Source organism: Apus apus, chromosome 14 (assembly GCF_020740795.1).
Source record: "Apus apus isolate bApuApu2 chromosome 14, bApuApu2.pri.cur, whole genome shotgun sequence".
NCBI lineage: Eukaryota > Metazoa > Chordata > Aves > Apodiformes > Apodidae > Apus > Apus apus.
Window position 1 is genome coordinate 7,572,340 of NC_067295.1, and position 27,523 is coordinate 7,599,862.

General features: G+C 37.0%; 1 protein-coding gene across 4 annotated transcripts in view; it reads right to left on the bottom strand.

Moving 5' to 3' along the window:
* Window positions 1–27,523, bottom strand: part of CYTH3 (cytohesin 3) — a 49,427-nt gene that overhangs the window by 10,624 nt on the left and 11,280 nt on the right. Inside the window, exons 2-9 of one of the 4 annotated variants that reach the window (XM_051632139.1) lie at window positions 13,623–13,705; window positions 12,998–13,062; window positions 12,515–12,581; window positions 8,198–8,316; window positions 5,468–5,548; window positions 3,483–3,595; window positions 1,942–2,090; window positions 1,049–1,160 (exon numbers count right to left, since the gene is read on the bottom strand). In XM_051632139.1, the coding sequence (XP_051488099.1) occupies window positions 1,049–1,160; window positions 1,942–2,090; window positions 3,483–3,595; window positions 5,468–5,548; window positions 8,198–8,316; window positions 12,515–12,581; window positions 12,998–13,062; window positions 13,623–13,705 (789 nt within the window). Of the gene's footprint in view, window positions 1–1,048; window positions 1,161–1,941; window positions 2,091–3,482; window positions 3,596–4,631; window positions 4,669–5,467; window positions 5,549–8,197; window positions 8,317–12,514; window positions 12,582–12,997; window positions 13,063–13,622; window positions 13,740–27,523 lie in introns of those variants that run through there. The other 3 variants (XM_051632138.1, XM_051632140.1, XM_051632141.1) reach the window with 3 other exon arrangements.

Genomic DNA, 27,523 nt, shown 5'->3' on the forward strand with positions numbered 1-27,523 from the left:
TAAACATGTTATTTGAAAAGGAAAATAATCAGGAATAAGAACAGCTTTTATAAATGCATGGTTCAAATGTAATCAATCTTTCAATAATCTAATATAACTGATGTACAAGCAACAAAATAGCTCTGGAACTTTATAACAAGAGTAAGATTTTTATTTTCTCTCAGTAGAAATCATTCTTTCCTTGTCACGTTCTTCCATGAACAAGGAAAGTGTTCTGAATAGTCATCCTGATTTTTCTGCTTTACATGTAACCACTTCCCTCTTTTGCAGAAGACACTTGCATGTGAGCTAGACACTGACATGCCAGTCTTTCAGAGTGCCACTGATGATGCTATTAGTGACACTGAGTGAAAAAGCACAATGCTACAATAAATTTGATTTTAAAAAATAGAAAAAAGAAAAAAAAAACAAAACCAAAAGAGGAGGAAGGAGGAAGAAAACAAAAGAAATGAGCAACTGAAGAAGAGGGGACTGGAAAGCAATCAGATACGTACCTCCTAATGCAGAATAAGCAGAGACAGCCAGTCACAGAACAGAAAGGTGATAGGTCATAGGCCATAAGGAAAACAAGAAGGCACATTTAAACCACTCATTAAAAATCATAGCCAAAACCAAACCAAGAGAAACTCACAAATAATATGGAAAAATAAAGACATACAAAAATAACTATTTGAAGAGATTTTTTTTGTAGACAGAAAACTGAGCTGAAATTTCACACAGTTTTCTGAAATGACCTTATGGAGACTTAGTTGTTATTTATCAATCACAGGATGTGGAACATAACATAATGCATTTCCTTTTTGTTGCTGAGTTTTTATTTCTCATGTATCAGAAATAAAACTCCAAAGTTTGAAACAAGACTGCTAATTTGGGTGTGAAAAAATAAGTAGTAACAACCTTCAGATGTAAAGGAGTTACTTACTTTGTTTCACGCACTTTAAAATACAAATTGCAAAGACAATCCTATTACCTTCACAAGAAAGCAAGATACACAGAAGCAGCAAACAAGGAAAAAACACACAGCAGCAAAACTGCCCTTATAACTAACCTAATTTCAGCAGCCAACCTTCTCTATCTGGATTAAAAAATGTATGCGTTAGATCATTCCCATCATCCTCTGGAATTTTAAACGGCTCATTCTTAATACTTTCATACAAATTCTAGAAGAATAAAAAAAAAAGAGGAAAAAGACCTCGTTAATAAATGTCTAACAGAAAATGCAACCAGGACATCTTCTCAAACTACTTGTATAAAAGCACAGGAAATACTGTCCATAAAATTCTGGACCATACCTTCTCAACCATTGTTTACTACTTTGATTAAGTTTGACTTTAGATTACTTCAACTCTGAGCAAATGTCTCTTTTTCATAGATTTTTATAAGCACTCCTAGCAAGGACATTTTATCTTTTCAGCATTCAGTATCTCAAAGGTTTCAGTTTCAGGTCTCATTTAGCATAAGTTTTTCCAAATTAATCTGGATTTTCAGAAAATGGTTAGACCATCATGCTGCCTCAGAGAAGGAAGTATTTTCACTGATATCTCAAGGGACAGGAGGAGGCTCCACAAGACACATGAAAAGAAATTAGAGGCAACAATAGCACTTTTTTTTTGCTCTCTCTGACTTAATCAGAAATACTAGTTTATTTTTCTTTCTTTTTTTTCATAAGAAGCAAATTCTACAATAATTTTACCATCAGCAAACTACAGAGATACAGAAAGTTTTCTCTGGAATCTATTCTCCCCAACAAAGTCCTGAATACAGGAAGAACTAGCTCAAAGCAGCTGTGGGTGTCAGAAAATGCTTCTTGCAGCTACTCAAATGGTAGAAAATGTTCTTTTTACTCTTCCTTGTCAAATTTGCTTGAGAACTGTTGCACACACTTCTAAGCTTCCTATTAAAAACACAAAGCAAGGCCTTGTCTTACCCAGTCTAACTTACCCGTAGTAATTCTTCTGGAAGGTCTCCACCTTCATTAATGCCACGATTCATAGAAATAAACCTCTCTACTGTTGGTTTATCTCTTACATTGTGGTTGTGCAGACTGGTATTTAACATAATGATGGCAAATGAAAGCACATAGCATGTATCTGAAAGAAGATTTGAAAAATTAGTTCTCTTTCTATGTGTTGTGGCACAAACCTGTAAAATGAATGTATAATTCATCCTGACTGATAAAGGTAGTAAAAAAAATCCTGAATAATATACACAAAAGCAAAGCCTTGAATCTTCCTTTAAACTGTTTAAGTAAGCCTAAGAAGACAAAGTATGTAACAATTCAAACTAAAAGCCAGTATGGGAATTTACAGTACATTATAATAATAAAAATATTTAAACTCTCTGAAATCATTGCTATCAACCTAAATCAGCATTTCATTTGAAACACTAAAGTGTTGTTGGGCAAAATGTTCTCTGCACACAGATTCTGCTCTGTAGATCCTGTAATAGGCTTGGTCAATCAGACTCTAATTCAAAGTACTTCCAAAGCTTTCTCCAAGGAACAGTCTCCTCAGAATACCATTTGAAGTGCATTTAAACAGACTGAAAATGATATTGACTCAATTCCTTGGCATACACAAGCTGGCTAGTACCACTGAGTAACAGCAAAAGATGACAAAGGAGATCTTATCATGCCTCTTGACATTGTTATGATTACAGTAAATTCTCCCAGAATTCAAGTGCAAGATCCTGTGTAAGAAAAAGCAGGATGGAAACCTCTCTGCTACGTAGAGGAAAAATGTGTTTGCATCTTCAGCATTTTGTTTTCAGTAACTATTTTTCTCTCTAGCTGTTGCCAGACCTGCTTTATATTAACCTTTTCCTAGCCTATTTGCTTCTGAAGTAGTGATCAACAGCAAGCTAAGTGTGTCTATAACTAGACAGACCAACAACTGCAGAACATGAGCGCATTCTGTGCAGTGTCAGTTTTGTTAGCTTTTATGACCTGACTGATCCTGAACCATGTAATTCAACAGAAAAATGAGGTGCATTTCTGAGACACATTATTGCTGAGCAGATTGCTAAGGAGAAAGGATACAGTTCTTATAACAAAAATGGATTACTTTCTAGGTAACATACTATAGCCAAATACAGGTGAAGCGTAAAGTCCTTACAATTGACAGATGAGACTGGCCAACCTATTGGACTCTTCTGCCTTTAAGCACCTAAGAATCTTACTTTCCCAATTCTTAGCCAAAACCTTTAGTGACATTTCTGAAGTGTGTTTTATACTAATTGCCTTAGATATATATTAATGATGAAGTTTTACAAATGGAAATGCATTCTGACCAGCAGCTTGCACCTGCTGGAAACAACATGTAGGATGAGACAGTTTCATGTTCTCAGAAATTCCTCATTTCACATTATTATTTTATCCTGGACTTCCAAATTGGCCATTGTTGCATCAGATGTAGAACACATTTGAGACAAAAATATTTATACACACACACTCTTAATAACCCCTATTGTTTTCTGTAACCAACCTGTAGACTGGAAGACTCCGGGGTTACAAAGGCAATAGCGTGAAGCAAAAGCTTCCATCATACGATCAATTTTTTGAGCCTCTCCTGGGAGTCTGAAGCTCCACAAAAACTGCCTACAGAAGGGAAGAATGGCTGTTAGACTCGTTCCAGTATTTATACGTTAAGCGTATATTACTAATAATCAGAAAAACAAAACAAAAAACACATCCCAAAATATCAGCAATGTCTATATAAAATGTCCAGAAATGTTTTCTCAGTCTCTCAACACACAAGTCAGGAGCTACTATAAAGCAACATGCACAGATGGCTAGCCCAGAAACTCAGCCAGCAACACTGCATGCTATCAGGCAACGTAATATGGCAATTCTTATCCTGAGAGTCTCTTTTTTCCAGACTAGTAAACAATTTTCTGTATGCATCCCATTTTTGCCATGAGAATGCTATGGGGAAACAATCAGTTCAATCCGCCCTGGGTTTCCTGGCTACTGAAAGCAATAAACATTCAGTTAGTCTTTACCTACAAGTGTAAAAAGACACATTACATAAAATATTTCTGGTAGGGGAGAGATGCAAGGAATACAAACACTTAACTTGAACTCCTCAAACATTCAAAATATAGTACTAACAAGAACCCCAGTGCTTAGAGAGGTGCTGTCTGTCTAGTGTAAGTTCACTCTACATGAATCAGGCCCACATCTTGAAAGTAAAGACTCATTATATCACCCCAGTAATTTTGTAATACATGCAGGAGATCTTGTGCTCCTGTTTAGCAGCAGGAACTGAAACAGTTTTTACATTCATACCTTATTATTTCTACATATAGGTACACTGGAATGCATACAGCACAGAAATCTTCACAAATATAGTTTTGGCACAATGTGGCACTAAAAAGCTCAAATAAATTTAATCACTTATTCATTTTAAATTATTCTTTTCTTAGCAAAAGAAGTATCTAAATTAAAACAGGATCTAAACCAGCAAAGTTACATGCTCTGCCATGCAAAACAACTTCTCAATATTCCCTGTATGCTGGGTACCAATGTAATAATCATCTACTCCTGTCTTCATAATTTTTCATTTTAGGACATTCTATTAAAGTGCCTCAGGCCATCTCCAGTTTGTCAGCACCATGTACTGTCTTCTACTCACCTCGTGCAAGGTTCCAACCCAGATCACGAATTTTGTAAGCTACCAAAATACAAACATTTAATAGTAGCAGCTGCTAAGGAAGAATAAAGTCAAACCTAACATTAAACTGGGTAAAAGAGATAGGAATATGAAGCCTCCCAGACTAGCTTCAGCCGCCAGAGAAAAGGGTTCCTTAGCTCAAGCCTCCGGCAACTCAAGTTATCATCACCACATCACTCAACCATAGCAAAGCTGTTCTGACTTCACATCACAAGGCTCTGCACCAGAGACAAAGATCACATGGACATTTCAATTTATCTGATGTCAGGAGGGAGTCACTAGTGGCAGCAAAGCTGGCAGAACTGTCTACATCAGCTTCATTTGCTAGAGCTGTTATGGATTTCCACCAAGATGAGAAGGGACTTCTCAAGGTCACTATATGCTGGCATCCCAGAGAAACAAGTAAACTGTTCACTCAGCAAGGGAAAAAACTATACTATTACACTTTCTTTTACATGACAAGTGGGAAAGTCTAAAGGAAGTAGAAGGGATTTGTTTGCTTTTAGCTACCTCTGTGCTAACATATAAAACAGATCCTCAAATATCCACATATGGCAGGCAGACCAGAGAGTTACAGCTATGTTTTAGTTGTATTTGTCTGAATTAAAAATTTTCACCTCCCAAGGCAGCAGACACACAGGCAGTTGGGAGGGTTAAACCAGAGCTGTCTGCTAACTTGCACAGTAATGCAGGTAATTGTGCTGAGATTTCCGAGGAACAAATCAACACAGTGACTCACATCAATGTGCAATTTGATAAAGGAAGCTCAGGTCAAAAAAAAGAAAGAATTTACTCACCTTAAGGCTTGTACAAGATTGAGATCAGCGAACTCATGGAGTTCAACAAAAGCCTGAAGAACTTTAATATTAAATTCATCTCTATGAAAGACAAAAATGGAAACAATTACAATTCTGAACTTTAAAGGATTGTTAGATACCTCTATTTGCTCCCAAGAATAAGCAAGGAAATAAGTGATCATACTGAGCAAATCAAATCATCATTATTTACTTGAGAAGTATTTTAATATTTAACACTAGTATTTTGCCTAGTTTTGCTGAAATTTAAAAGTTAGGTTAGCAAGAGTCAGTACACCTGAAATTATTTTAGCACAGCTTATTTAAATGACCCAAAACCAGCCTGACCTTCTTTGTTTCACGTCTTGCTACTGCATGTGATGATACCTGATAAATATATCCAGTAAAAAAATCTTTTGTGGAAATTTTGTCATGAACTCTTAAATCCAACAATAATTTTAGCCATACAGCACACAAGAAATAAACCACCCCATTTTTAATTCTAAGAACTGAAAAATGTAAAGCAGTATATTAATTTATGTACAAAGATGAGGAACAGAAATGCTTCAACTGGTTGTACTTACGAATAAAGAGCTTTTTAAAGGAGCTACTTAATATGTAGTATGTTCTTACTCCATTCTAAAAAAATCATTACAATAAAAGTTACTAAAATCAGAATAAATTTTGAAAGGGCTTCTTCTCACTTGTCTTTTATACTGTTAAGTAAAGCTGTTTAAATACAGAAGAAACGTTTTAACATTAATGAGCACAAAATTATTTGTTAGTCTACACCATTGAGTTCATATGCCAGAAGCATGAAGGCTTATAATCCTCAGGGTGTGCTTTAAATACATCACTCAGACAGAATGTTGCCTATCAGCCTCCTCCCAAAAATAGAAAGGTGTTCACCCACCAAGAATCATCTGTTGCATTACTGACTGACTGCAGAGTCAGACTAACCTGTCACCCTCAGGAGTAAATACCTTAAAATGAACTATTTGTTCATTAAGATGTCCCCATATTGTTTACACCCTCCCCTACTAATTAATGTAAGTGAAAAAAAAAATAGAGGGAAATAGCATTTGCTTTTCCTTACCAAATTACTATTATTCCCTTCACAGAAATGAAGAAACATGCAAAAAACAAGTAGAGCAGACTGATTGGATACATTAAAAAAACAGCTCCTTTTAAAGAAAAAAGAAAAAAATAATCTTCTGGCTTCAATTGTTCCTTAAAATGGAGGATAAGTTGCTTCTGCTCTGTGACAGAACAGAAGCAGGATGCTAATTTTTTTTACTTCTCCTAAGATTTTATTATCTAGTTGATAGATTTATACAAAATTTCCTGATCAGATTTGCTATTCAGTATGAACACTATATTTGTATGTATTTAAGTCTTGAAAGATTAAGAAGATCTTGCATTGTATATTTATCTGTATACATGCTCAATATTAAGAAAGGCTGCTTTGTATTTTCAGCATAGACAACAGTGATGTTGTTGCACCCTGCCAGGGATGCAAAAGAGCAAGCAATAAACTTTTACATTTTAAATGTGAACACATAAATAGTCACACAAATATTACTGATGACTCCAGTGGTCCTGGACATATTGGTAAGACCTTTCTACATGAGTTCTGGGAATAGGGATAGAAACACTGGAAGTATTTCAGAACATGTGACCGAGGCAGAATGCAGCTCTCAAAAATGAACACACACTGCTTTATACAAGCTTTGCTAGAATTTTGCTATTATGGGAAATAATATGTAAGTGATTTTATAATAATGATTGCCCAAATATTCAAGTAAAACAACATAATGCTGCAATAAAAAAAATGTTTAAGTGCTTACATACACTGTACAGAAACTTCATAGTGATCTGTTTTCAAAAGACACATATTACAGTGAAACCTATTAAAGCCAAGAGGAAATTGCTGAGCACACACTAAGTCCCTGACACTGTAAACAGAGCACGATGCCTCAGAAGGGATCTGCCAGAACAAATCACTACAGCAGATCCTAAATGAGTCAACTTTTAAACCTCCATAACTGGCATCTGAACAAGAACATGCGCAAGCACGTAGATGCCCGCACTCCAGCCCACACTTCACTCCTGCCTCTTTCTGCTGCCTTTTTCAAAATCAATTCCTGGGTTGCAGAGCAAGAGAAATAATTTGCCTTTTGATTGTGTTTTGAAATAGGATGCACGGATCTGCACGCTGCATGTTTGTTGTACTGGGAGGAATGAAGATACAGTGCAGCTGCCCTTTTGAGACTCCTGCTTACTAATGGGAAGAAGGCAACACCAAAACCTGCCCATAACTATTGTCCCAGGAACTACCCATTTTAGTGAGTGATTTCTTTACTACCCAATTATTAGTGACTGTAAATCACTCCTTGTCTGGGCACAGTATCAAGAGTTACCGGAACTGTTGCAACACAACTCTCAGACATTCCTAAAGCTTATGGTATTAAATTCTGCACTACAGCAAAACTTAAGAGCGTTTTCTCAAAATAGTAAGTTACAATTAATAATTATGCCACAATGTACACATTTAAAAAGAAAAACAACCAAACCAAAAAAAGGTATCAAAGCACCATAGTAATTTTGCTTCTTGCTGTAGCTTTTAAAGATCTCGGAGTGTATGAGAGCAGCTCCCTCATGCAGCCTGGGAAGGGGAAGGTAAGTACCAAAATCCAGAAGTATGCTGAAGAAGTTTCAATAGTTGTACTTTACCTTTCACCGAGGTAATCTCCAATTACCGTTTTATTTAATCCTTCTCCTTTATAAAGGAACTGTGCAATGTCTTCTGCAGTGTTCTGCAGGAGGTCATTTTCTATCAGAAACTGTATTCCCTAGGAAGAGCAATTCCAGAGGAAAAGGAGTATTATGTTTTCTTCCACAAGCATTTATGTAAATACCACTCATAACATTGGGTATTAATATACTGACACAGACATATACACAGCACACTAAGAATTACATTAGCCTACAGAATTGTTTTCAGTGAAATGGTGAACAGATGTTTTTCAGTTAGATAACCTATATTTAGTACTGGTTAACATGAGAACACATTTTTAAGGCTAGAAGTACTAGGTGGCAGTTTGAATCCCTCAACAACAGAAATATAAAATATTAATTGAATAATGTTTACATGTAGTTCTTTGGAGTTAATGTATGAATTGACTTGTTTACAGTATTGCATAAGCATCTGCAGGGACATAATCTGTAAAATCATATAATGAAGAGGTACGTAGGAAGAACTTAATTACCACCATGACACAAATTAAAGCATCTGTTACAATCTACAAACTGCAACCCAATACATCAAGCCACTACTTGTAGTAGAAGTCATGGCTGAAGATACTGAAACCGGTTTAAAAGAGTTTATGCTGACACTGGGATGATCAAGGACTTCTGGTTGTGCTGGAACTAAGCTATTCACAAAGGACTTGAGCTAGACTATTCACAAAGGACTGTTCACCAACCAGTCAAGCTTCTAGCACGAAGCCAGGAGGAGAGTCTTACCCTGTCCCTCAGTGGGTACTTGATCAAGCCCCTGGACTCCTATGCCTCCAAAAATTACTGCCCCTACAACTGGCAGACTCTGGGGAGGCCCAGAGAACTTTCTGCAAAGTGGTAAAAAAGGAGACTGAGAGTTACATAAAGGTTATGTAAAGGGTGGAAGGGATGTCAGGCCAACACTCATGGAATAGCACCCTTTGTTTCCCCACCACACACCCCAAAGATGTTGCTACGCCTGCTGATTTTATAAAAATGTTAATAGCATGCTAGTGAAAAGCAGAAATAGCAACAGTAAGTAACCTTAATGTCTTGGGACTCCAAACATGTACTGAAGAGTCTAATAAATTATTCAAAATATTTTCTAGTAGAATATTTCATCATTTCAGAAATACTAGAAGTTTTTCAATTTGTGTAAATGGAACATATTTCTTTATTTCATTACAACTGGGAAAACTTCAATTATTTTTTTTATATAGCACAGGAGGCCCTGTAGTAACATTCAAAAAAGCAATTATCCTTCTGTTAGGTTGATTCTGGCTTTTTATAATAAAGTGATTACCTGCCTGACAAAAAGCAGTCAATTTTCTAACCTAATTTAACAAAGAAAATGAACTGTGATGTTATAAGGCCTCAAGCTTTTTTTTAAAAAAGTCTGGAATGCAGTTCTCTCAAAACAATTTTATTGTATCTGAAAATTTCAGTTCAATGACAGGCTGGTATTCTGATACTGACAATTCAGTATTTTGATAAGTCATTTCAAAAGAAACATGACTTTGTTGCAAAGAATATATCCATTTTATCTTGAAGCAGAATTAGCTGTTGTCAGATCCGAGTCAAACGGTGACAGCTTTCCTCAAAAATGATCCCTGCAAAGCTTATTTGGTAACTAAACGTTTCTACAAAAATTTTATATGACTTGAAACACAATGTTTTTTCCCCATACCAAGTTATTAAAAAAGCTCTCAGCTCTGTCAACCAACAGAGAACCTTCCTTCTAACAAATATCAGAAACAGCAGTTGAAGATTCCCTTGTTCAACACCTGGACCTCATTACTCACACTTGGGATAAACAGGCTAACCAGAATAGTTTAAAAAAAACACCTGTATAAGTTATTGAAAAAATAGAATGGATATGACTAGAAGCATGGAGAACAAATTGCTGTGCACAGCAGCAGACACTTGAACATACTTCAAAAAACCAACTCCATTTTCCTTTTTCTGGATTTTTCTTCCTATGTTTTTTTGTTGGTTGGTTGGTTGGTTTTTTTAATTCTTAAGATGTTAAAGAACCAGAAGTCAAATAGACAGGAAAAGGCATCTGTCTGGGACAACTCCATGTCTGGAATAAATGGCAGGACAGATCAGCCAAACAGGACAGATCAGCCAAACTCCCATTAACTCCTATAATACCTTTTGTCTTGGTGCAGTTTTCTTTCTGTAGCCTGACGGCAGGGGCAGCTGTACTAGTTTGACCTCTCCCCACCAAATTCATGGCTACAGAAATACTCTATATTCTCTACACATATTGCATAGACTTTTTTTAAACTCAGTGCAATGAAACCTGCTTTGAATTTCATAGCTCTTACAGTAATTTAATTATAAATTTTGCAGTTACTTAAATGCTGCCTTTGTCATCCACAATTCACCTTCTCGGCCCAACACAGGCAGCAAGGACTCACAGTGCTGTGAATTTCACACACAGCTTTCTGTTTTCTGCACAGGGATCTTTGGAGTGTTTCACAAACTCGACCATGACAGCACTTCCCACAGTAACTAACCAAACCCAAACTAGTACGTGAGGGCCCATCACCCCACTGCGTTCAACAGCAATTCTGAGGGAGGATCTCCTAGGTGGGGGCTGAGAGAACTACTCTACATATACACTAGAGCATGGAAAGGTCTTCAAATATAAGTGGAAGAAGAAAATTACCTCACTCTTTTCCTGCTAATGCAAAAACATTAGATCTCTTATTTGGTTTTAAAGAAAAAAACTTGGGGGATTCAGCACCCGTATTATTACCTCAGTGCTTTCACATTCCTAACTCCAGAGACCATCTTCCCTCCCACTTCTGAAGGAAAAACATCCTTTTCACAATGACCCCAAGTTTATCCTATCAACATTAGAAGGACTTACATTTTAGCTGCCTGTAATTTAAAGTAGCAGCTGCAAACAAGATGATCCAGCTTTAGAGCAGCCAGATACTGCAGGCCACCACTGATTCACAGACATTATTAAGAAATTACTACTCTAAGTCTGTTTACCACATTTAAATTATGTTACAGTAGCAATGCAGTCACAGCATCTATTTATAGAAATACTTTCACCCAGCAAGAACAGTAACAAAAAATAGTTAACATTGGAATGAAAGCATCTGACATCATCCTGTGACTTTGCCACAAACTCCTTTGACATGAAAGAGCTGGAAGACAACAGCAAACTTCAGGATATTTCAGGGTATTCTGCCCTCAACAGAACAGAATTTAGACAGTCACCAAAACAGAAAATAAAAATAAAATACATGGTTCAGTAGCTTAAAAAGTTTTCACTGTCTCAAAGTACAGAGTGTTTCTGGTAAGTGGAAAACAGCCTGAAGGACAGCAGTCATCACTATACCTGGAATACTACAGAAAAGCCACCAAAATGTGACTGAAATCAATACAATTAGGAAGAAAACATGTCAAGAACTAACACAGAAAAAAAAATAGCTAAACAATTTCAAAAAGACCTTAAAGAAGACTCCTATAAATTCAAAATGGAATCTCAGTTACAAACAACAGAAGGCAGTAAAACAAAGCAAGGAAGATGTAAAACGAAAAGTAAAGGCTACAGGTCAAATGTCTAAGCAGCTCTTTTAAATATATTGGGAGGGGTCTGTAAGATAACACACAGAACCCTGGATTTTCCAGTAATTGACAATTATTTAAGAAAAGTAGAGGCATTCCAGATAAATTAACTTTACTTCTTGGCTAAATGCATGGTAGACTTCTTGAAAATTGTAACCAACTTTCTACCTGCAGGTGTTTGTACCAGTCACACAGGTACACATCCAGATGTGTCCATATGTACAAACATACAGGTATTCATACATGCCTTTTTCAAAGACAGAATTTAGATATGCAAATATAAAGATCTGTATGACAACAAATTTTTAACCATGTTAAAGGTGTTCTGAAAGAACCAAAAATAAGAGGGCATAGAATAATACATATGGCTTCACTAATAACCAAACAAATATTTTTAGAGTTACATTTGACATATCCACATAGAACACCTCTATCAGGTACAAATAATCTTTCTGCAAGCCAGTTCAATCAATACTGGGCATATTTAATTGTTGATAAATAACCTCCATTATCAAAAACTGCCTCTGATTTGACCCTCTGATCAGTGTGTTACAGGATATAAAAAAAGGCCTCTCAGCTTTTATTAACAGAAATGTTTTCTTAAGAAGATATTACTGTATTTGTCATAGATAATATTAAAAGCAGAAAATTGATTCCTGACAAGTAGAAATAAAAATTCTCTACCTTCTTAGGGTCCATGTTGAATTTCTTCCTTCCCATGGCTATTTGCTTATTTCTCTGTGTAGTTTTGCTACAGGTGGAGAAAAAGAAGAAACAGCAACCAGTTAACAGTTGATTTTTTAAAAACCAACAACTTCTGGAGGAGCTTCTTTTCATTTGTATTTTGGCTACTTTGTACTTTGTATTACAAAAACAAGACATTTACTTTTTATAAGGGGAAAATTATGTTACTATTTTCAATTACTTGAAGTGATTGCAGCTTGGGAACTGCATCATTATCAACTGGACAGTCTAAAACACTATGTTCCATCCATTCTCTATCCTAGTGAATTACATATCTGAATAGGATAAAGTCAGGCTTTAAAGACTTCATAACAGACTGAATAAAGGTGATCCAATGCTTGTTCAGTCTGATAAAAGTATTTGTATTTGCATTCCTGGAAGACCTGTTCCAAGGTCTTACTGAATCATGTTAACATTACTTACCTTTCTTCTACACTAGTCAGATTATCAATTTCTGTCATAACCTCAGCAATTTCAAATTTTAATCTCTGCCAAAAGAAGGAATGACAATGTTAACCTCTATTAAAACATCTTTGAAATAATCTATCAATATTAATACTATCAATTAGGTGTTATTTTCTATTATTTGCTAGTCACTTGAAGGAAAGTGATTAATCTTATGGATTCTTTAGATATTTAGGTTCAAGATTTCTACCACAACCAAATGACTATTAAAACACATGGATCTGAACTCCCGGTGTGTGCTCATGTCAGAGCATCAAGACCAAATTGACATTACAAATTTCAGTATAAGATTTCTTTACCTGGATTTCTCACTCACTCCTATCCTGTATGCAAATCTGATGCTTAATGAGCTGTTGATTACACAAATCAAATGTGTACATATGCACATTACATAAATACAGAATTACCATTTTCAAAAGCATACAAATGATGCATAAATCCTATTAATTATGTTTAATGAATAATGAATGAATGTTTAGTTGAAGCCATTTGTATGCTTTGTTTTACCTGGAATTCATACCTAGGTACGCAGTTTACTGTAACTTAGTCTACTTCTAAGGATCTTTAAAGATAAATTAATTACCTCAATATCATCAATAAGTTCTTTTTTCCTGCGACGAATATTTAAAAGCTCTTCTCTTTCTTCAATCGAGAGGTCATCAGGCACTGGAATAGAGCAAGATACACAGTCTTTTAGCATTTGCAAACATACCTCATCACAGAAAACTGAATAAACCTGATTCAGAAAAGTACATGAACCATGTACATGAAACATCAGGGCATTTTTTTTAAGCTGGGATCATTTGCTACCCTGCTGATCAAAATGAGTTGCTGGTGAAGACGCAGATGCGCTTCTGTCCACAGCTATGGCTGTCACTCACTCTAGCAGCCCCTCACCCTGTAGTGTCTGCTGGACAACCAGCAAATGTGAAAAGTATTCACACAAGGCCTCTGCTTCTCTTGAGCAATTATATTTTCCCTACCAGCAAACTTCTTTGGGCAGAGGTAACTCCCACTTGTAAAGCACTAAACATTAAGTACAAACATTCACCTCCCTTGGAATGATCTATATTGACAGTTTTAATGCAACCTCTTTCTTGGAAATAGCTCCCTAATTATGGAACATCTTTCCTTCTAGTTCAGTAAAATGGAACAATGAAAATAACTATTAAGATGTTTAAATGGGATGGCCGAGGCTGTTTCTTCATGTCATATGCACTTGTTAACAGACTGTAGAAACAGCATTACAAGCAAAGCTTCAGCTTTACAAGAGACTTTAAAAAACATATTTGAAACACAGTCTCAGTTCAAATCTTAAAAATAGAGTATTATTAGTATTTTCAACAAAGAGTGGTTGACCTCCTTTCCTGTCAGGATTCAAATTAAAACATAAAATCCAAATGGTATCAGACCTTGTTAGACATTAAGTAACTATGGCAAATGATCTAATTTAACCACTCCAGATACAAATATAATTCTATTACTTCCAGTTTAGGAAATGAAGTCTCCTGTTGAACAAAACCCAGATTTCAGTATGTTTACCTGCTTTTTCCCTTCATCAGAAATCCACCCACTCCTAAAAATTATTTTCATGCAAATACCAGTAAGATTCTTTTCACATCAAGCCTTATAAATACACGTGCCTGCATCACATCTTTGGCTTCTATGTATACTCTAAGACCTTAAAACATCAAAACTCAAGAGATTTTTATGACCATATGCACACTATGTACATACACATACCACAAATATTCCAATTATTTAAACATTTTAAAAAATGAACTTTGCTATCCAGTGTTGATTATTAAAAAGGCAAACTGTGTATAATCAATCACTCTCTTAGTCAGGAAGTGCACTCAAGTATCCTTAGAGCATTTTTGCAGTATTACATTAGTAGACAAAATTAGATAAATTTGCAGTACCAGTATTAGTGAGAGTTCTTAATTGTTAAACTTTTTGCTACATAGACATTTTGGTAACTCCCACCTTCGTTGGCAACTGGAAATACTAATCAGAACCCAAACATAAAATAATCTTTAAGGATTAAATGTATAGTTCAGAGATGGTGTTTCATTTTTCTCCAAATTACAAAATCCCTGGATTAGCTGCTATCCCAAACTCTTTCCAAAGCAGAACGGTGGGGCTGTAGTTTCTTCTCCCTTGTAGTACCACACAGTGAAAGCTCCCTGGGACAGGTTTGAAATATCTGAAATGAAATTACTACTTGAAATAAACATGAACTGTGACAGTTTTCTGTGCTCCCAAGACTGTCTGCTGTGTTTTTGCCTTTCCTCTGATCACAGCCACAGAGACACAACCGTCACAGTGTAATTAATTATGCTGTTAGACGACAAGGAAATAAACTTAGAAGGCAGCACTTGCAGAAAACTGCACATTAATGCAACATTTTAAAATAACAGTATTAATATCAGAGCACAAAGATTCTGGTATCTATTGATAAAAGATAAAGGATACAACTGAGCGAGATTACAAGTACTGCTCAGCTTCCAGAAACTACTGGTATAGACAATATTTTACTTCCACTCACACTAGAGCAGAGAAGGAATGACTGACTGACTTGTCAGGATGATCCCACAGAGCACTGTCCTATTGTCACCATAAATTGGCATGAGTGCAAGATACTGAAGAAGTTTGCCTTATTCTCATACTTCTGTTGGTTGTGTCTCATCACTGCCTCCCATATCCAGAGCTACTGTTCATGCTAATGAGAAAACATATCAATTGGAAAAGGAATTCCCCAGAAAAAACGGTTCTTTAGAGTCTACATGTGGCATTACAGCCTGCACCTTCAGGGACTGAGAGAGTCTGCTCCAGGGTCCCAGTTGTTTCAATTACCTGTCATAAAACAAAATTAAGCAATATTTCTGTATTTCAATAAGAGCTTTTGAAATACTAATATTGGAGAATGTGCCTGGGTACCCACAATTACTTAAACCTTTACAAGTAGGGAAAAGTAAGGATCTGTGTTTTTCCTTCTCATTGATCCCTAATGATTCAAAAACACCTAGAAAACATTAAAACCCCTACGTTCTGCTCCTAAATAAACTGTTTCCTCAGTGGTACTGTAAGACCACAGTGAGAGCCTGAAAATAATTTTCTTTGGAAAGCAAACTTCTAGAGCCGTTGTGTCCAGGTGTTCTTAGAAAGTGGAATAAGCACTTTCAGTATTTCCAGCTTGAAAAGAAAAACATTCTTTTATTTATTAAAAAAAAAAAAATAAAACCACAGCTGAAATGTTTGGTGTCCAAGCTGATGTGACACTCATGGCAAGCACACAGATAAAAAATGGCCACAGTGCCAGGGTGCACAACAGTGCACCAAACATCTGTACAGTCCTAGGCAAATATTGCAGATACCTGACAAGTGATGATCTGCCCTGGCAAGACCCTTTCCATAAGCCACTTTTTTGACTTCAGCAGCTAGAACACTTGTGCTTTTTCTAACCTGGTGTCCCCACAACCATCCACACAGAAGGGCCTGTAGAGCCTATTCCCTGTTTGTTCTATAAAACAAATTTTCTAGCAGTTCTTTCTGAGCCATTTCCAAGCTTTATGTCTTTCAGCAATTCTAAACACAAAGTAGACAGGGTGGGAGGAGTTGGCATGAACATTTAAATAATAAAAAAGACAAAAGCATTTCAGTTCAGTGAACAAAGTGCAGTTGCAGCATGCTTTCATGCTATCTTCTAATCTTTAAATAAAGACAACATACTAATGTAAGTAATCTGTGTGGAAACCTTTAAGTTTACAGGGAGGGGGTTTCCTTTTTATTGGCCAAGTAGTAAGTAATGAAAACAACAGCAGATATGCTGCTATTAACACTACTCTTACTGCCACCGGGGGGGGGGGGAATCAAACAAATTAATATATTCCAATTGGCCTGCCTCTGTTCAATTACTGTAACTGATCTAAATGCACTTAATTTCCTGTAAAAACCCCATGTATTAGAATACACACTTTTAATAAAGGTAATGTGTAAAAAACCAAACCAAAACACCAACCAAAAAACAAACTGTAGCTTGCCACAGAAATCAGTGTTGTCCTGCAGTTGTGATGTCACTTTGTTAAGTAATTCTCCACTACTGACAACACAAGTATAGCAGCCAAACAAGAGTGTTAGCCCAGAACACTCACACTTATGAAGACGTAAGAAACGTTTTTGAGCAAGTAGGCACAAGAAAAGTCTTCCAAGTGGAGAAAGGACTGCAACAGATCAACTTGTAAAAAGTCCCACAGGTTAGTGAAAATTAGGAGTAAATCCCATAATGGGAGACAGAAATCTAGTACTTTCCAAGTCTACATCCCTGACACTATCATTTTTTTCAGAAGCAAAAAATTAAATCTATTCCAGCTCTTTCTCCAACGGTATTATATGAACCAAAACTCCTGTGTTTAAATGTTGGAGTTTTTTTATTTACTAACCTTTTGACTGGCAGTCACTGGCCAAGGTGTAAAGCAATCTCAATCAACCACTTCAACTGACTTGCAGTCTTTCAGGGCACAGCAATATAATCCATAGCCAGCAGAAAACAAACATCTATCAATACCTAACGATACCTTACAAAGCAACACAACTCCCTGACTCTCACTGCTCAACTGACTTTTTGGTTTCATAAAGATAAATATTTTCCTTCTTCTGTGTCAGCCCTAAATTGGTGGTCTTAAGTATTTTCATTCTGAGCAATGTTCAATTAGATGGAATTTAATTTTGCTGCAATTGAAACATCTTGCAAGTGTAAAGATATTTACACAATGCAAGGCTTAGAACTAAACAAAACTCTCCTTACCCATACACAGAGTGGGTAGACATGTTTCTTCTGGCCTTTAAAATAATACACATTCATCTCTGAGAACAAATCTGATTGTCTTGGGACAACGGATATTCTCAGGCTATTCTCTCTTCCTTTCCCCCTACATGCCCCTTTTTTTTTAAAAACTTAATTATAGGAACACTTTCCAGATTTCAGATGAGATGTATAAACAAAGCTGTGACCACTTGTGGCTATTCAAAATTCCACAGAAGTTTTTGTAGGAAGACATCCTCCTGAGTAGATTTATTTCACAGTGCAAAACCAAACTGTATCTGCATTAGATTTAATAAGTAAAACTAACTAGATTTGGTTGCTTCCCTCTTTTAACTGCCTCACTGCATTAATCTTTGCTATTTAGCCACTGCTGAACATGTTATAGCACAGGAGTGACCACACTTCCCATTAGGGGGGGAAATAATCCTGTACACAATACCCTTTCACACACAAAAACTACCAGTCAGTGGTGTGAGGAATTTAGGACTGAGTCCATGGCTTGTAGTTACTTTGAGAGATTTCAGTCACAAGGGACACAGTGGCCAGAAAGCACATTAGTGGCCAAACCCAGAGGAGAACCTCAAACTTACATCCATCGTCCTCACTGTTTAGCTGCTGGAAATCACACCAATTCAAGATGTTCCTGAAAACATCTTTCACTCTAGGATAAAGAAATACTTCACAGGCAAAATATAGTTAAGCCCTTTCGGGCTTCTAGTAATACAGGGGAGGGGGGAAGCCTAACAATATTAATCCTATTACCACAAAAAAATATGTTTTCAGGAATTTAGAGGAATGACATGACCTCTGACATGATTCACTAATCTTTAAGATTTCTCTCCCCACACTGCAAGGTAGGTTTAATTATACTGCATTCACCATGTTTATTTTAAAGAACAAAAACAAACAATTGGAAATATGGAATAAATTTTTATTCTATACAGAAAAAAAAATATGGCAGGCTAATTGCACAGCCAAGTGTGAAATCATTTATTGTGAAAAACAAACAGTATTTATCATAATCCATAAGAATGACTTTAGATAAGGCAAGATTATATTCTTGTCCGAGTCAGAAGTTGCCATGTATAATTTAATGTTAACATCCCTAGTCAAGCAGAAAGCAGGCAGTTCCAAAATAGTGCAAAATCAGCATCCAGATAACACTAAGAAGGAGGAGGGATGCTAGGAGGGGGGAAAAAAAAAAAAAAAACACAACAAACCAATCCAATCCATGCATTTTACCTGCCTCTCAAAAAACCATTTGGTTTCAGCTGTGGCACACAGAAGTGCTGCCTCGCCATGGTACCTGCAAATGTGCTCTGTCTAGAAACCACAGTAAATACATTTTGTGAACAGGACAGGAGTTTGAAGTGAACAACTGCAGCATATGTATCTGTACAAACTGTATGTAGATAACATGAGCAACAACAGCTGTGAAAGGAAAGAGTATAAAGGCTTTTCATAGCTCTCACATGAGCTGCTAACCCTTGCTGCTAGCTATTAGTTGCCCTTCTTGATGGCAATGAAGCACAAATAATTACAACAGCTTTCAGATCTTCACCTTGCTATACAGATATGCCCATGGAAAGAACTGGAGAGACATTCACTTTGCTTTTTCAGTTTCTAATTACACTGTTGACACAGGTATTTGCCATTTGAAAGCAGTGTGTGTTTAAGTTAATAAGTATTTCTTTTTACTGTCCATGCTCTATTATTTTTATGAACAGGCAGTACTGAAGGCCATGATTACATTTTATTTACCTCCTTTGTATCTTATATTTAATAACATATCTTTTTTTTTTCTTATTTCCATTAGAAAACCAAGTGTTTTGCAACAAAAAAGAACTACCTTCAAGCAAATGAAGGAGCATCATTTGTGGAGGAAGAAGAAAAAAACACCTGGGGACCAGCTCTGAGCGAGATTTAGCAGGTAATGAGTTGTCTCCTAGTCCCATATGTTCCTTCTTCGTTTTGCCACTTTCTGCTCCTAGATCCTGTTTTTTTCTGGGTTTGTTTTTTGCCAGTTTAACAGGACAAATGGTATCACTGAGGGACCACAGAAAGAAACAGGCTCAGCAGAAACCCCTGCCAGGAGGGAGGCCGAGGGGGCAGTGACCCCCTTTGTCCTCAGCCAGACCTAAAATCAGCTTAGATCAGCCCCAGAACTCCACCCTTACAGGCTGCATTCTGTAAAAGTAGTTCAACTTGATATTAAAAATAGATAAGTGTGGATTTCCTTTCAGGAACATTTTTCTTTTGAAGTCACTCTGCTCTTGCATCAAGATCAGAAGGCGCTTCCAGGCCAACTTTTCTTTTTAAAATATGTAAAATAAAGCTGAGTTTAACTTAACATTCTAGGTCTCTTAACCAAAATACATTAATATTTCCATTAATAATATGAAGTTACAATATGCATGGCTATGCATAGTTAAGAAGTGCAGAAAATTTTTGTGCTAGCTAATGTGGCAATTATAAAGGGAGATGTGGGCCACACTGCAGTGGCATGAGCTTCAGAGAGGGTTATGAACAGATTAGCACAGGTACAGGAAACACTATCCAAGGTAACATGTGCCTTCATTAGCATTAGTTACCAATAACTGTTCAAGAAATCTGGTGAATCACCATCTGATTAGTCTTACAACTATACACTGATACTATCATCTTAACATTATAGTCCTGTCAACAGGGAAAACACATCGAAGCAATGTGGGACAAATGTTAATACTTTGCACTGCCAAGCACTGTAAGTAAAAATGCGGTCTTGCATTGTCTTGCTGTTTTCAGGACAGCAGTGCATTTATATTGCCTTAATATTTTCCCACTTGCCTTTCAGCTTTTTAACAAAACGTCTGCATCTGCTTTCTTTTTCTCACAGAGAACAACAGGGAGGAGTGATCAGAATAAGCTTTGTGCAGTAACACCACCAGTATAAATGGATACTGCTCTTCCAAAAACAAGATGCCTCAAGCCTTTTCCTTACCCAGCATCAGACCAACAAAATCTTGTCAAACAGAATAAAATTATTTTTCCCTCTCAATATATGTATGCTGCAAGGCAGAGACTCACAGATAGTTTTGAGAGAACTTGGTAATAATTTTCTCCCTATGGAGCACTCATATGTGCAAAACCAGAGAACAAATATGTAGGTTATTTCATGATAGAGCTGAAATCAAATACACATTCTCTATGTTTGCTTTTGACATCCTTTGCTTATATAGTATATTACATTACAGTAAGCATTACCAAAAAAAGTTAGTCTTTACAGAGCAAATTCTGAATTTCATTTGTTCACTTTCATCGTAAGATCCAGGCCACGTGAGATTTTAGCACCCCAGAGTGAGAGAATGATCCAGCAATTACAACTGGAAAGACCAGGGGTAAAAGCTGATAGCAACTAACGTATCCAATTGCAATGCAGAACAACAGCCACTTTTTAAGTGAGAATTTTAAGAAAGGAAATCTGGGTTCCCCCTCAGCATTATGTAGGTGAAAGGAACAGTATGCCAAGTATGTACAGCATAGCTAAGTGACATTAAAGATACCACTTATTTAATTGAAACCCTTCATTTGTTACAGTGCAAAGAAAGGGCAGCAAAAGAACAGTGGATTTTGCTTGCCTGCAGCAGGAAAACTCTGAAATTAAAAAGCATATATGTAATAGCTTTCAGAGTAAGACCTTTTAAGCCACAGAACAGAAGCAGCGTGTACCTTTTAACTTGGGGCATTTATGATTTTGCCCAATAAAAGTGTAGTGTATTACTACATAGAATTATACAAAGAATGGTATAGAAAAGAACTGGGTGGTCCCATGACTAATTTCTGTGACAGCACAGTTCAGTTCTGATTGAGCCAAGCATACAGGCAATGTTGACAGTGATTTAAAAACACTTCAGTTTTAAACAACTGCAGGATGACAACCCTGAGGTAAGCAAGCTTTAACAGATTTCCACTTAGTCTTTGGCAGAGTGACCCTGTGCTGTATAATACGAAGGCATTATCTAGTTCAAATCCAGATCAGAAAACTGGCAAAGAGTATCTATGGTTGTGAATCACACCGCATTCCCTCTTCAGGTAAAGTGGGAGATGCTTAGCACTGGACTACTTCCAGCTCATCAACCACCACTAAAGAGTGGGAAGCTGGACTGCTCGAACTCCTGCTTCCACTGGCATGGCTTTGGCCCTGCATTCACATCAGAGGGTTTGGGATGATTGTTAGCAACTCCACAGGGCATCAGGCAAAGTTTGAACCACTGACAGAAGAGAAAATCCTCCACTGTTGACTTTTTGTCAACCAGGACTGGCCTCTCTCCCAGCAATCCAAAGGAATATGTGTGGATGAAAAGCAAAGCAGGGATACTCCATCTCCCATGGGCACACAACTCCCAGTAGTCCATGTGAACAATAGTCCATGTGAACAACTGGACTAACCACAGATGTCCTGCTGCCAATCTAGACTGCTTTCAGCTCCAGATCCAAGCACCTCAGACCAAGGGTGGGACAACTCCTTCTGAAAGCAGAGATAATTTCATCATCTCTTGGGTGAGGACGAGGCAAACAAGAACATGCTGATCCCTTCAGCTTTTGAAATGATGTTATGAGAAGGAAATATATATATATGAATGTAGCAACGTGTTTCAGCTTTGCCCTTACAAAACAGCTGTGTTTCCCACAGCACCCTCAGTTACTGGGGAGAGGAAATGGTTGGCTGATGTGCACCTACCTTTTTTCCTAGGAGAGACCCTGGAAAAGACTTGAAAAGCAAACACACCAGAGTAGCAGCAGACATTCCTGTCAGATCCTTTTTGAGTAGCAGCATGGAAAATTGAGAGGAATGTTGCTGAGCAGCTGCAGGGGGGGTCCAGGAACACAGCCCCTACGGCCACCCGCCAGCAGTACCCTTGAATCCTGCTCCAAATACAGGCACAGCTCAACAAACCTACCACGTTCCCAGGAAAACACTCGGGGCTCAGACAGTATTTCTGTCACAAATTTCCAGTAACATCTACTCTTGGCAATAAAGGAGCTGCTTGCTGTACTTCACTTATTAGTGGAGAGCATTAGCCAGTTACTTAGGATTGCTGGCTGTTTCTAGAGCACACAAATCTGATTTTCAGAAAAAGCAAGGCAAAGTTCATATTTCCCCTTCCCCCATGCCTGCCTGACACAGCTCTGGAGTTAGATTTCAGAAGCAGTATTTATTGCAGAAACTTTCTATGTATTCATTTTCCAAGATCAGCTGCACACTGAAGGAGGTGAAGCAACTGCTGGATTTGAAAGCAGCCTTGGTTCTCTGAAGCATGTCTCCAAAAGGCAGCTACAGAGTGACACACGACACTGCTCACCTATCAAATAACTCCTTGAGCAGCAAGAAAGGTTAATTCCAGGATGCCCAGAGCTAGTAGAATGTGATGCTTGATGCTGTGTAAACCTTCAAAGTCCCTGCAGTCTCCACCAAAAAAGTAACCCTGATACCTGCTATGGAAACCTTTGAGCTGTACTTGGGAGAGAAACGCACTATAGATAATACAGTATTTTGCTTCTTGGTCATTTTAGGTTTGATTTGCTCCTGCTTCTTGCTATTGCATCAAAAGACCCATTGTCCACATGCCCTGTAGCCTGAGAGGGCACTAAGAGACGTCAGGAATTTTTTCATAGATTTATTAGTAAAGAACAGTAAGGCTCAGTTTAAAACCATAGAGCATTTTCAGATTACTCAGAAAGCAGTAAATTTAGCTGTTGTGAAGTGTTGGTTGCCACACCATGAAACAATCAGCTTGACAGCTCACTAACCCAGCTATTAAAAGAGTGTTTTATCTGGTCCACTGATAGGAAGTTTGCTGGATGGACCCACTTAGTGTAAGGTCAAATCCCCAGTCTCCCCTTCTTTGCTTGGCAGAAGACCACTGGCAGTTCATACCACATCTGGCTCACCAGGCCTCCACAACAGAGCACAGTCAGCACAGGCTTGAATCGTTTTAAGTGCAGACATAAGTTCTGTGTTACAGAAAGAATTTTCATACTTCAAGCATACCTTCTGGCATTCTGATCAAAAACTCATTTGAATAAATACATTATTCCTATTTAAACTTAGCCTAACTGTTTCTGCCAGATCTGCTAAAATATTACAGTACCCTTTCTAAGCTGTTTTTTCTGCTTAATATTGGCAAAATCACTGCATTCCTCCCAGAGATCAGTGAAAAATAATCTGAACATACAATCTTTTGTAGTTTATTTTCACATAACTTCTCTTTTTTGCTCAGCTAAGTACTTAATAAGAAACATCACAAAAGATCTAAGCAATTTAGTTTTATCACTCTCAATGTCTCTGACTTACAGCTTATAAAATTCAGCATTTTCTTTGAAAATTAGAGATTTAAAAACTTTAAGCAACTAACTGGAAACCAACCCCCAATCGCTTTTTAAATCCACCAGCTCCTGCTTCTCCTATTAATAAACATTCTTTCTCAGATTTCCACTTCATCCTGCCATGCTGAAATAGGAAACATTTTTGTTGACTGGGAAACAATTGAGTGAGACCAAATGCTGTAGTTCTGCTACTCCTCACCATGACACAAAGGGTAACAATAAAAGATATCACTTCCTCAATGAGTAAAACCTACAGCAAATCATTCTTTTTGTTCCTGCAGATACCTGCTTCATAGACAAGGTGGTTATAGGTAGTGTCTGCTCAGCATATTTCCAAAGGTATTATCTTATTCAGAGCAGTGCTCTACCTGGCATGAGCTTTCACTGTACAAAGATAAACTTTGTATAAGGCTGAAAAAAATCTGACTCATTAACATACTTGCAACCATCCTAAATTTGCCTTAGGGCAACCAGAAATACCAAGCTGTAACCACTGTTACACAGTCTGCAGCAACAGTGTCTGCAGCTCTGCAGACACTGCTCACGCAAGAAGCAGCAAGAAAAGTTCTTAATGCAGTTTAGAACTTCTTCTGTATTTCACAAACATGAACCATGCAGTGAGTTCAAAACACCTGGAGAACAGCAGGCACAGATAAATTCCTTATTGTTTTAAGTACTTCTCAACCAGTGAGAAAAGTGATTGGCAATAGAAGTGGTGTCACTATTAAACATAGATTTTTGTCACTGGCAACCATTTAACCCTGACAGCACGTCTGGACAGGCAGCAGCCTACAGTCCACTTCAAAATAATACAAAACTAGTCTCAAAGATTCCTCAACACAACACCTGTCCTACAATCTCTTTGATGTCTTAATAAATTGGACTTTACAACTTTGTTGAAGTGTTTGGAGCTTGATCAGAACACCTGAGTGCCATACCCACCTGAAGCTGCAGATGTTCAGCCAGTGTCTCTACACATCCAATAGTTGGTTCTGAAAGATTACATTTTGATCCTTTAAAGAAAAAGGGTTAACAAAAATCACTCCTATACAAGTTTTCAATCAAGTAAGCCATTAGATTCCACTAATCTGACTGCACATATTTTATCATGAAGGTTTACAACTGCTAAGACATCTGATTATTTTTCCTGAATTCCTCCACGGTTGTACCTTAAAAAAATGTCTTTTCATAGGCCAAGGAACATCTAAGCATAACTAATTACAAACTATCAATGAAGTCTACCCATCCTGCATTATTCTCACTAAGAACTTATGAAAAGGAAAATCTTAACCACAAATTTTCCATTTTAAATGCTGGATTGCTCACTAATTAAAATAAAAAATACTTTATACTGATTTAATGATGATGTACATCTTAAATACTCCATCAGGCAACTTTGCATGGCACACATAACGTGCTCATACTAAATAGGTTACATAGTTTCCATAAGAATTAGTAGCAATGGAAAATGACAGCTTATACAGCCCCTCAGAATATAATCATGACATTGTTCATATTAATGCCTGCCACTGCTGTTAACTCTTCCAGAAAGTCTCAAGAGGAAGCTAGATATAGTAGCAGAAGCTGATGAACTTCCAGCTGCAAGGGGGTGGGAGGGAAAGGAAGCAGACTGATTAGCTGAATAGATTTATTGTATGCACATATTCTATGTTAAAGCCCTGTATCTACTAGAACATAAATTTTTTTCAGTTGTTTGACTGTTCACAATTCAAATACAGGAAAATGCTATCAGGCTAACATGTGTTTGTTCAGCAGGAAACCCTTTCTTCAAAATGCAGAAGGCAGTAAGAAGCCAGAACTTTGCTAGAATTGTCATACTATTATTTCTCTAATGCGAGAAGGACCTTTTAATGTTCTCCCATCACATTAGAAAATCATCTCAACTTCGTATTAGCTCCAAAGAAAAATGTAATGTTCTCTCTCAAAGGTGCAAGATACTATCATGCTACTTTCTTCAGTTTAGCTGGCAGATTTTATGTCAGGCCACAAATATTTTCAGAATTGTCCTTATAATTCATCTGACCAAAGCATCATAAAAACAAATCTGTAAGTAAAGTTTCCTATTCTAATTGCTTGGTTTTAATGATCTTTGACATTGGCAGGGTCTACACACAACCAGTTTTCAAAATGTACTGTAAGTTGACCTGCACTTCAGAAAGACAAACTGAAAGAGATTCCCCCAGGCTCTTCACAAATCAAATAATTATCATAGCCCTTAAAACTGGGAGAAAAGAACTTTGACTACCATTCTTGAAAAACAGGGATAAAACACAGTACTGCTTATTTAATCACTGGAATGTCAAAAAAAAAAAAAGGGGGGGAAAGTAAATTATTTGCCTTATAGTAATTTATAATACTGTATTTAAAACAAAAATGCAATAAAAAAGAAAATAAAACAAGAGTGTTTGGGAGAGGAAACAATCTGACTGAAGCCTGAATACAGGTAGACAATATACATCACCTGATCGATGCAGAAATAGAGCAAAATAAGTCATCATCTACTTAATCAAACAGAAAAAGAAACACACGCAAAATAAAAATAGTACTAATAATAATAATTTGGTTGCAGCTTTACAAAACACATTAACAATTAATTCAGGCAAATTCTTTCAACTCCTATTGTCCTAGACTGCAACAGTCCTGCCACTGAAATAAACCTTCCTCATTCTTACAACCAGCCTTGGTGAGTCCAATCAAGAACTCTAAAAACTACGACATTTTACCTTGTTTTATGGACATGACTGGTATTTTAAATTCTGATTGATACGTGTTTTGCCTCCAAAGCACACTGTTTTGTCATATTTCACTTCCACTTTGAAGTCACAGATCAGCTCCTGCTAACTCAGGAAGGAAAATAAATTGTTGTTGCTGTATGTTCCAGAACTGTGGGGCAAAATGCCAGGCTGTCCAGCAGCCAACAAACCAGCCACAAATCTTTCTCCTTTTTTTTTTTCTTCTTGCCCAATAAAAGAATTAGTATCAACAACCAATTAAGGCGTGTGGAAAGGAATGTACTAATGCTGTCCAGGATTATGCCTGAGACAGTAGTTATGCTTTAAAAATCCTTTCACTGTCACCAGTAATGGAAATAACTTATAGTTCTTCAAGTTTGCTCTTCCAGTCAATTAGGACTTATAATTTGAATACTATTGTTATTAAACTTACTAAATTAGACTAGTCTAACTACAAACTGATTAAGTAACAACATTAAAAATTAAAGACTCAAGAGTAATAGTAAAGAATCCTGCAATTCAGGTATCCATTTGATGGAC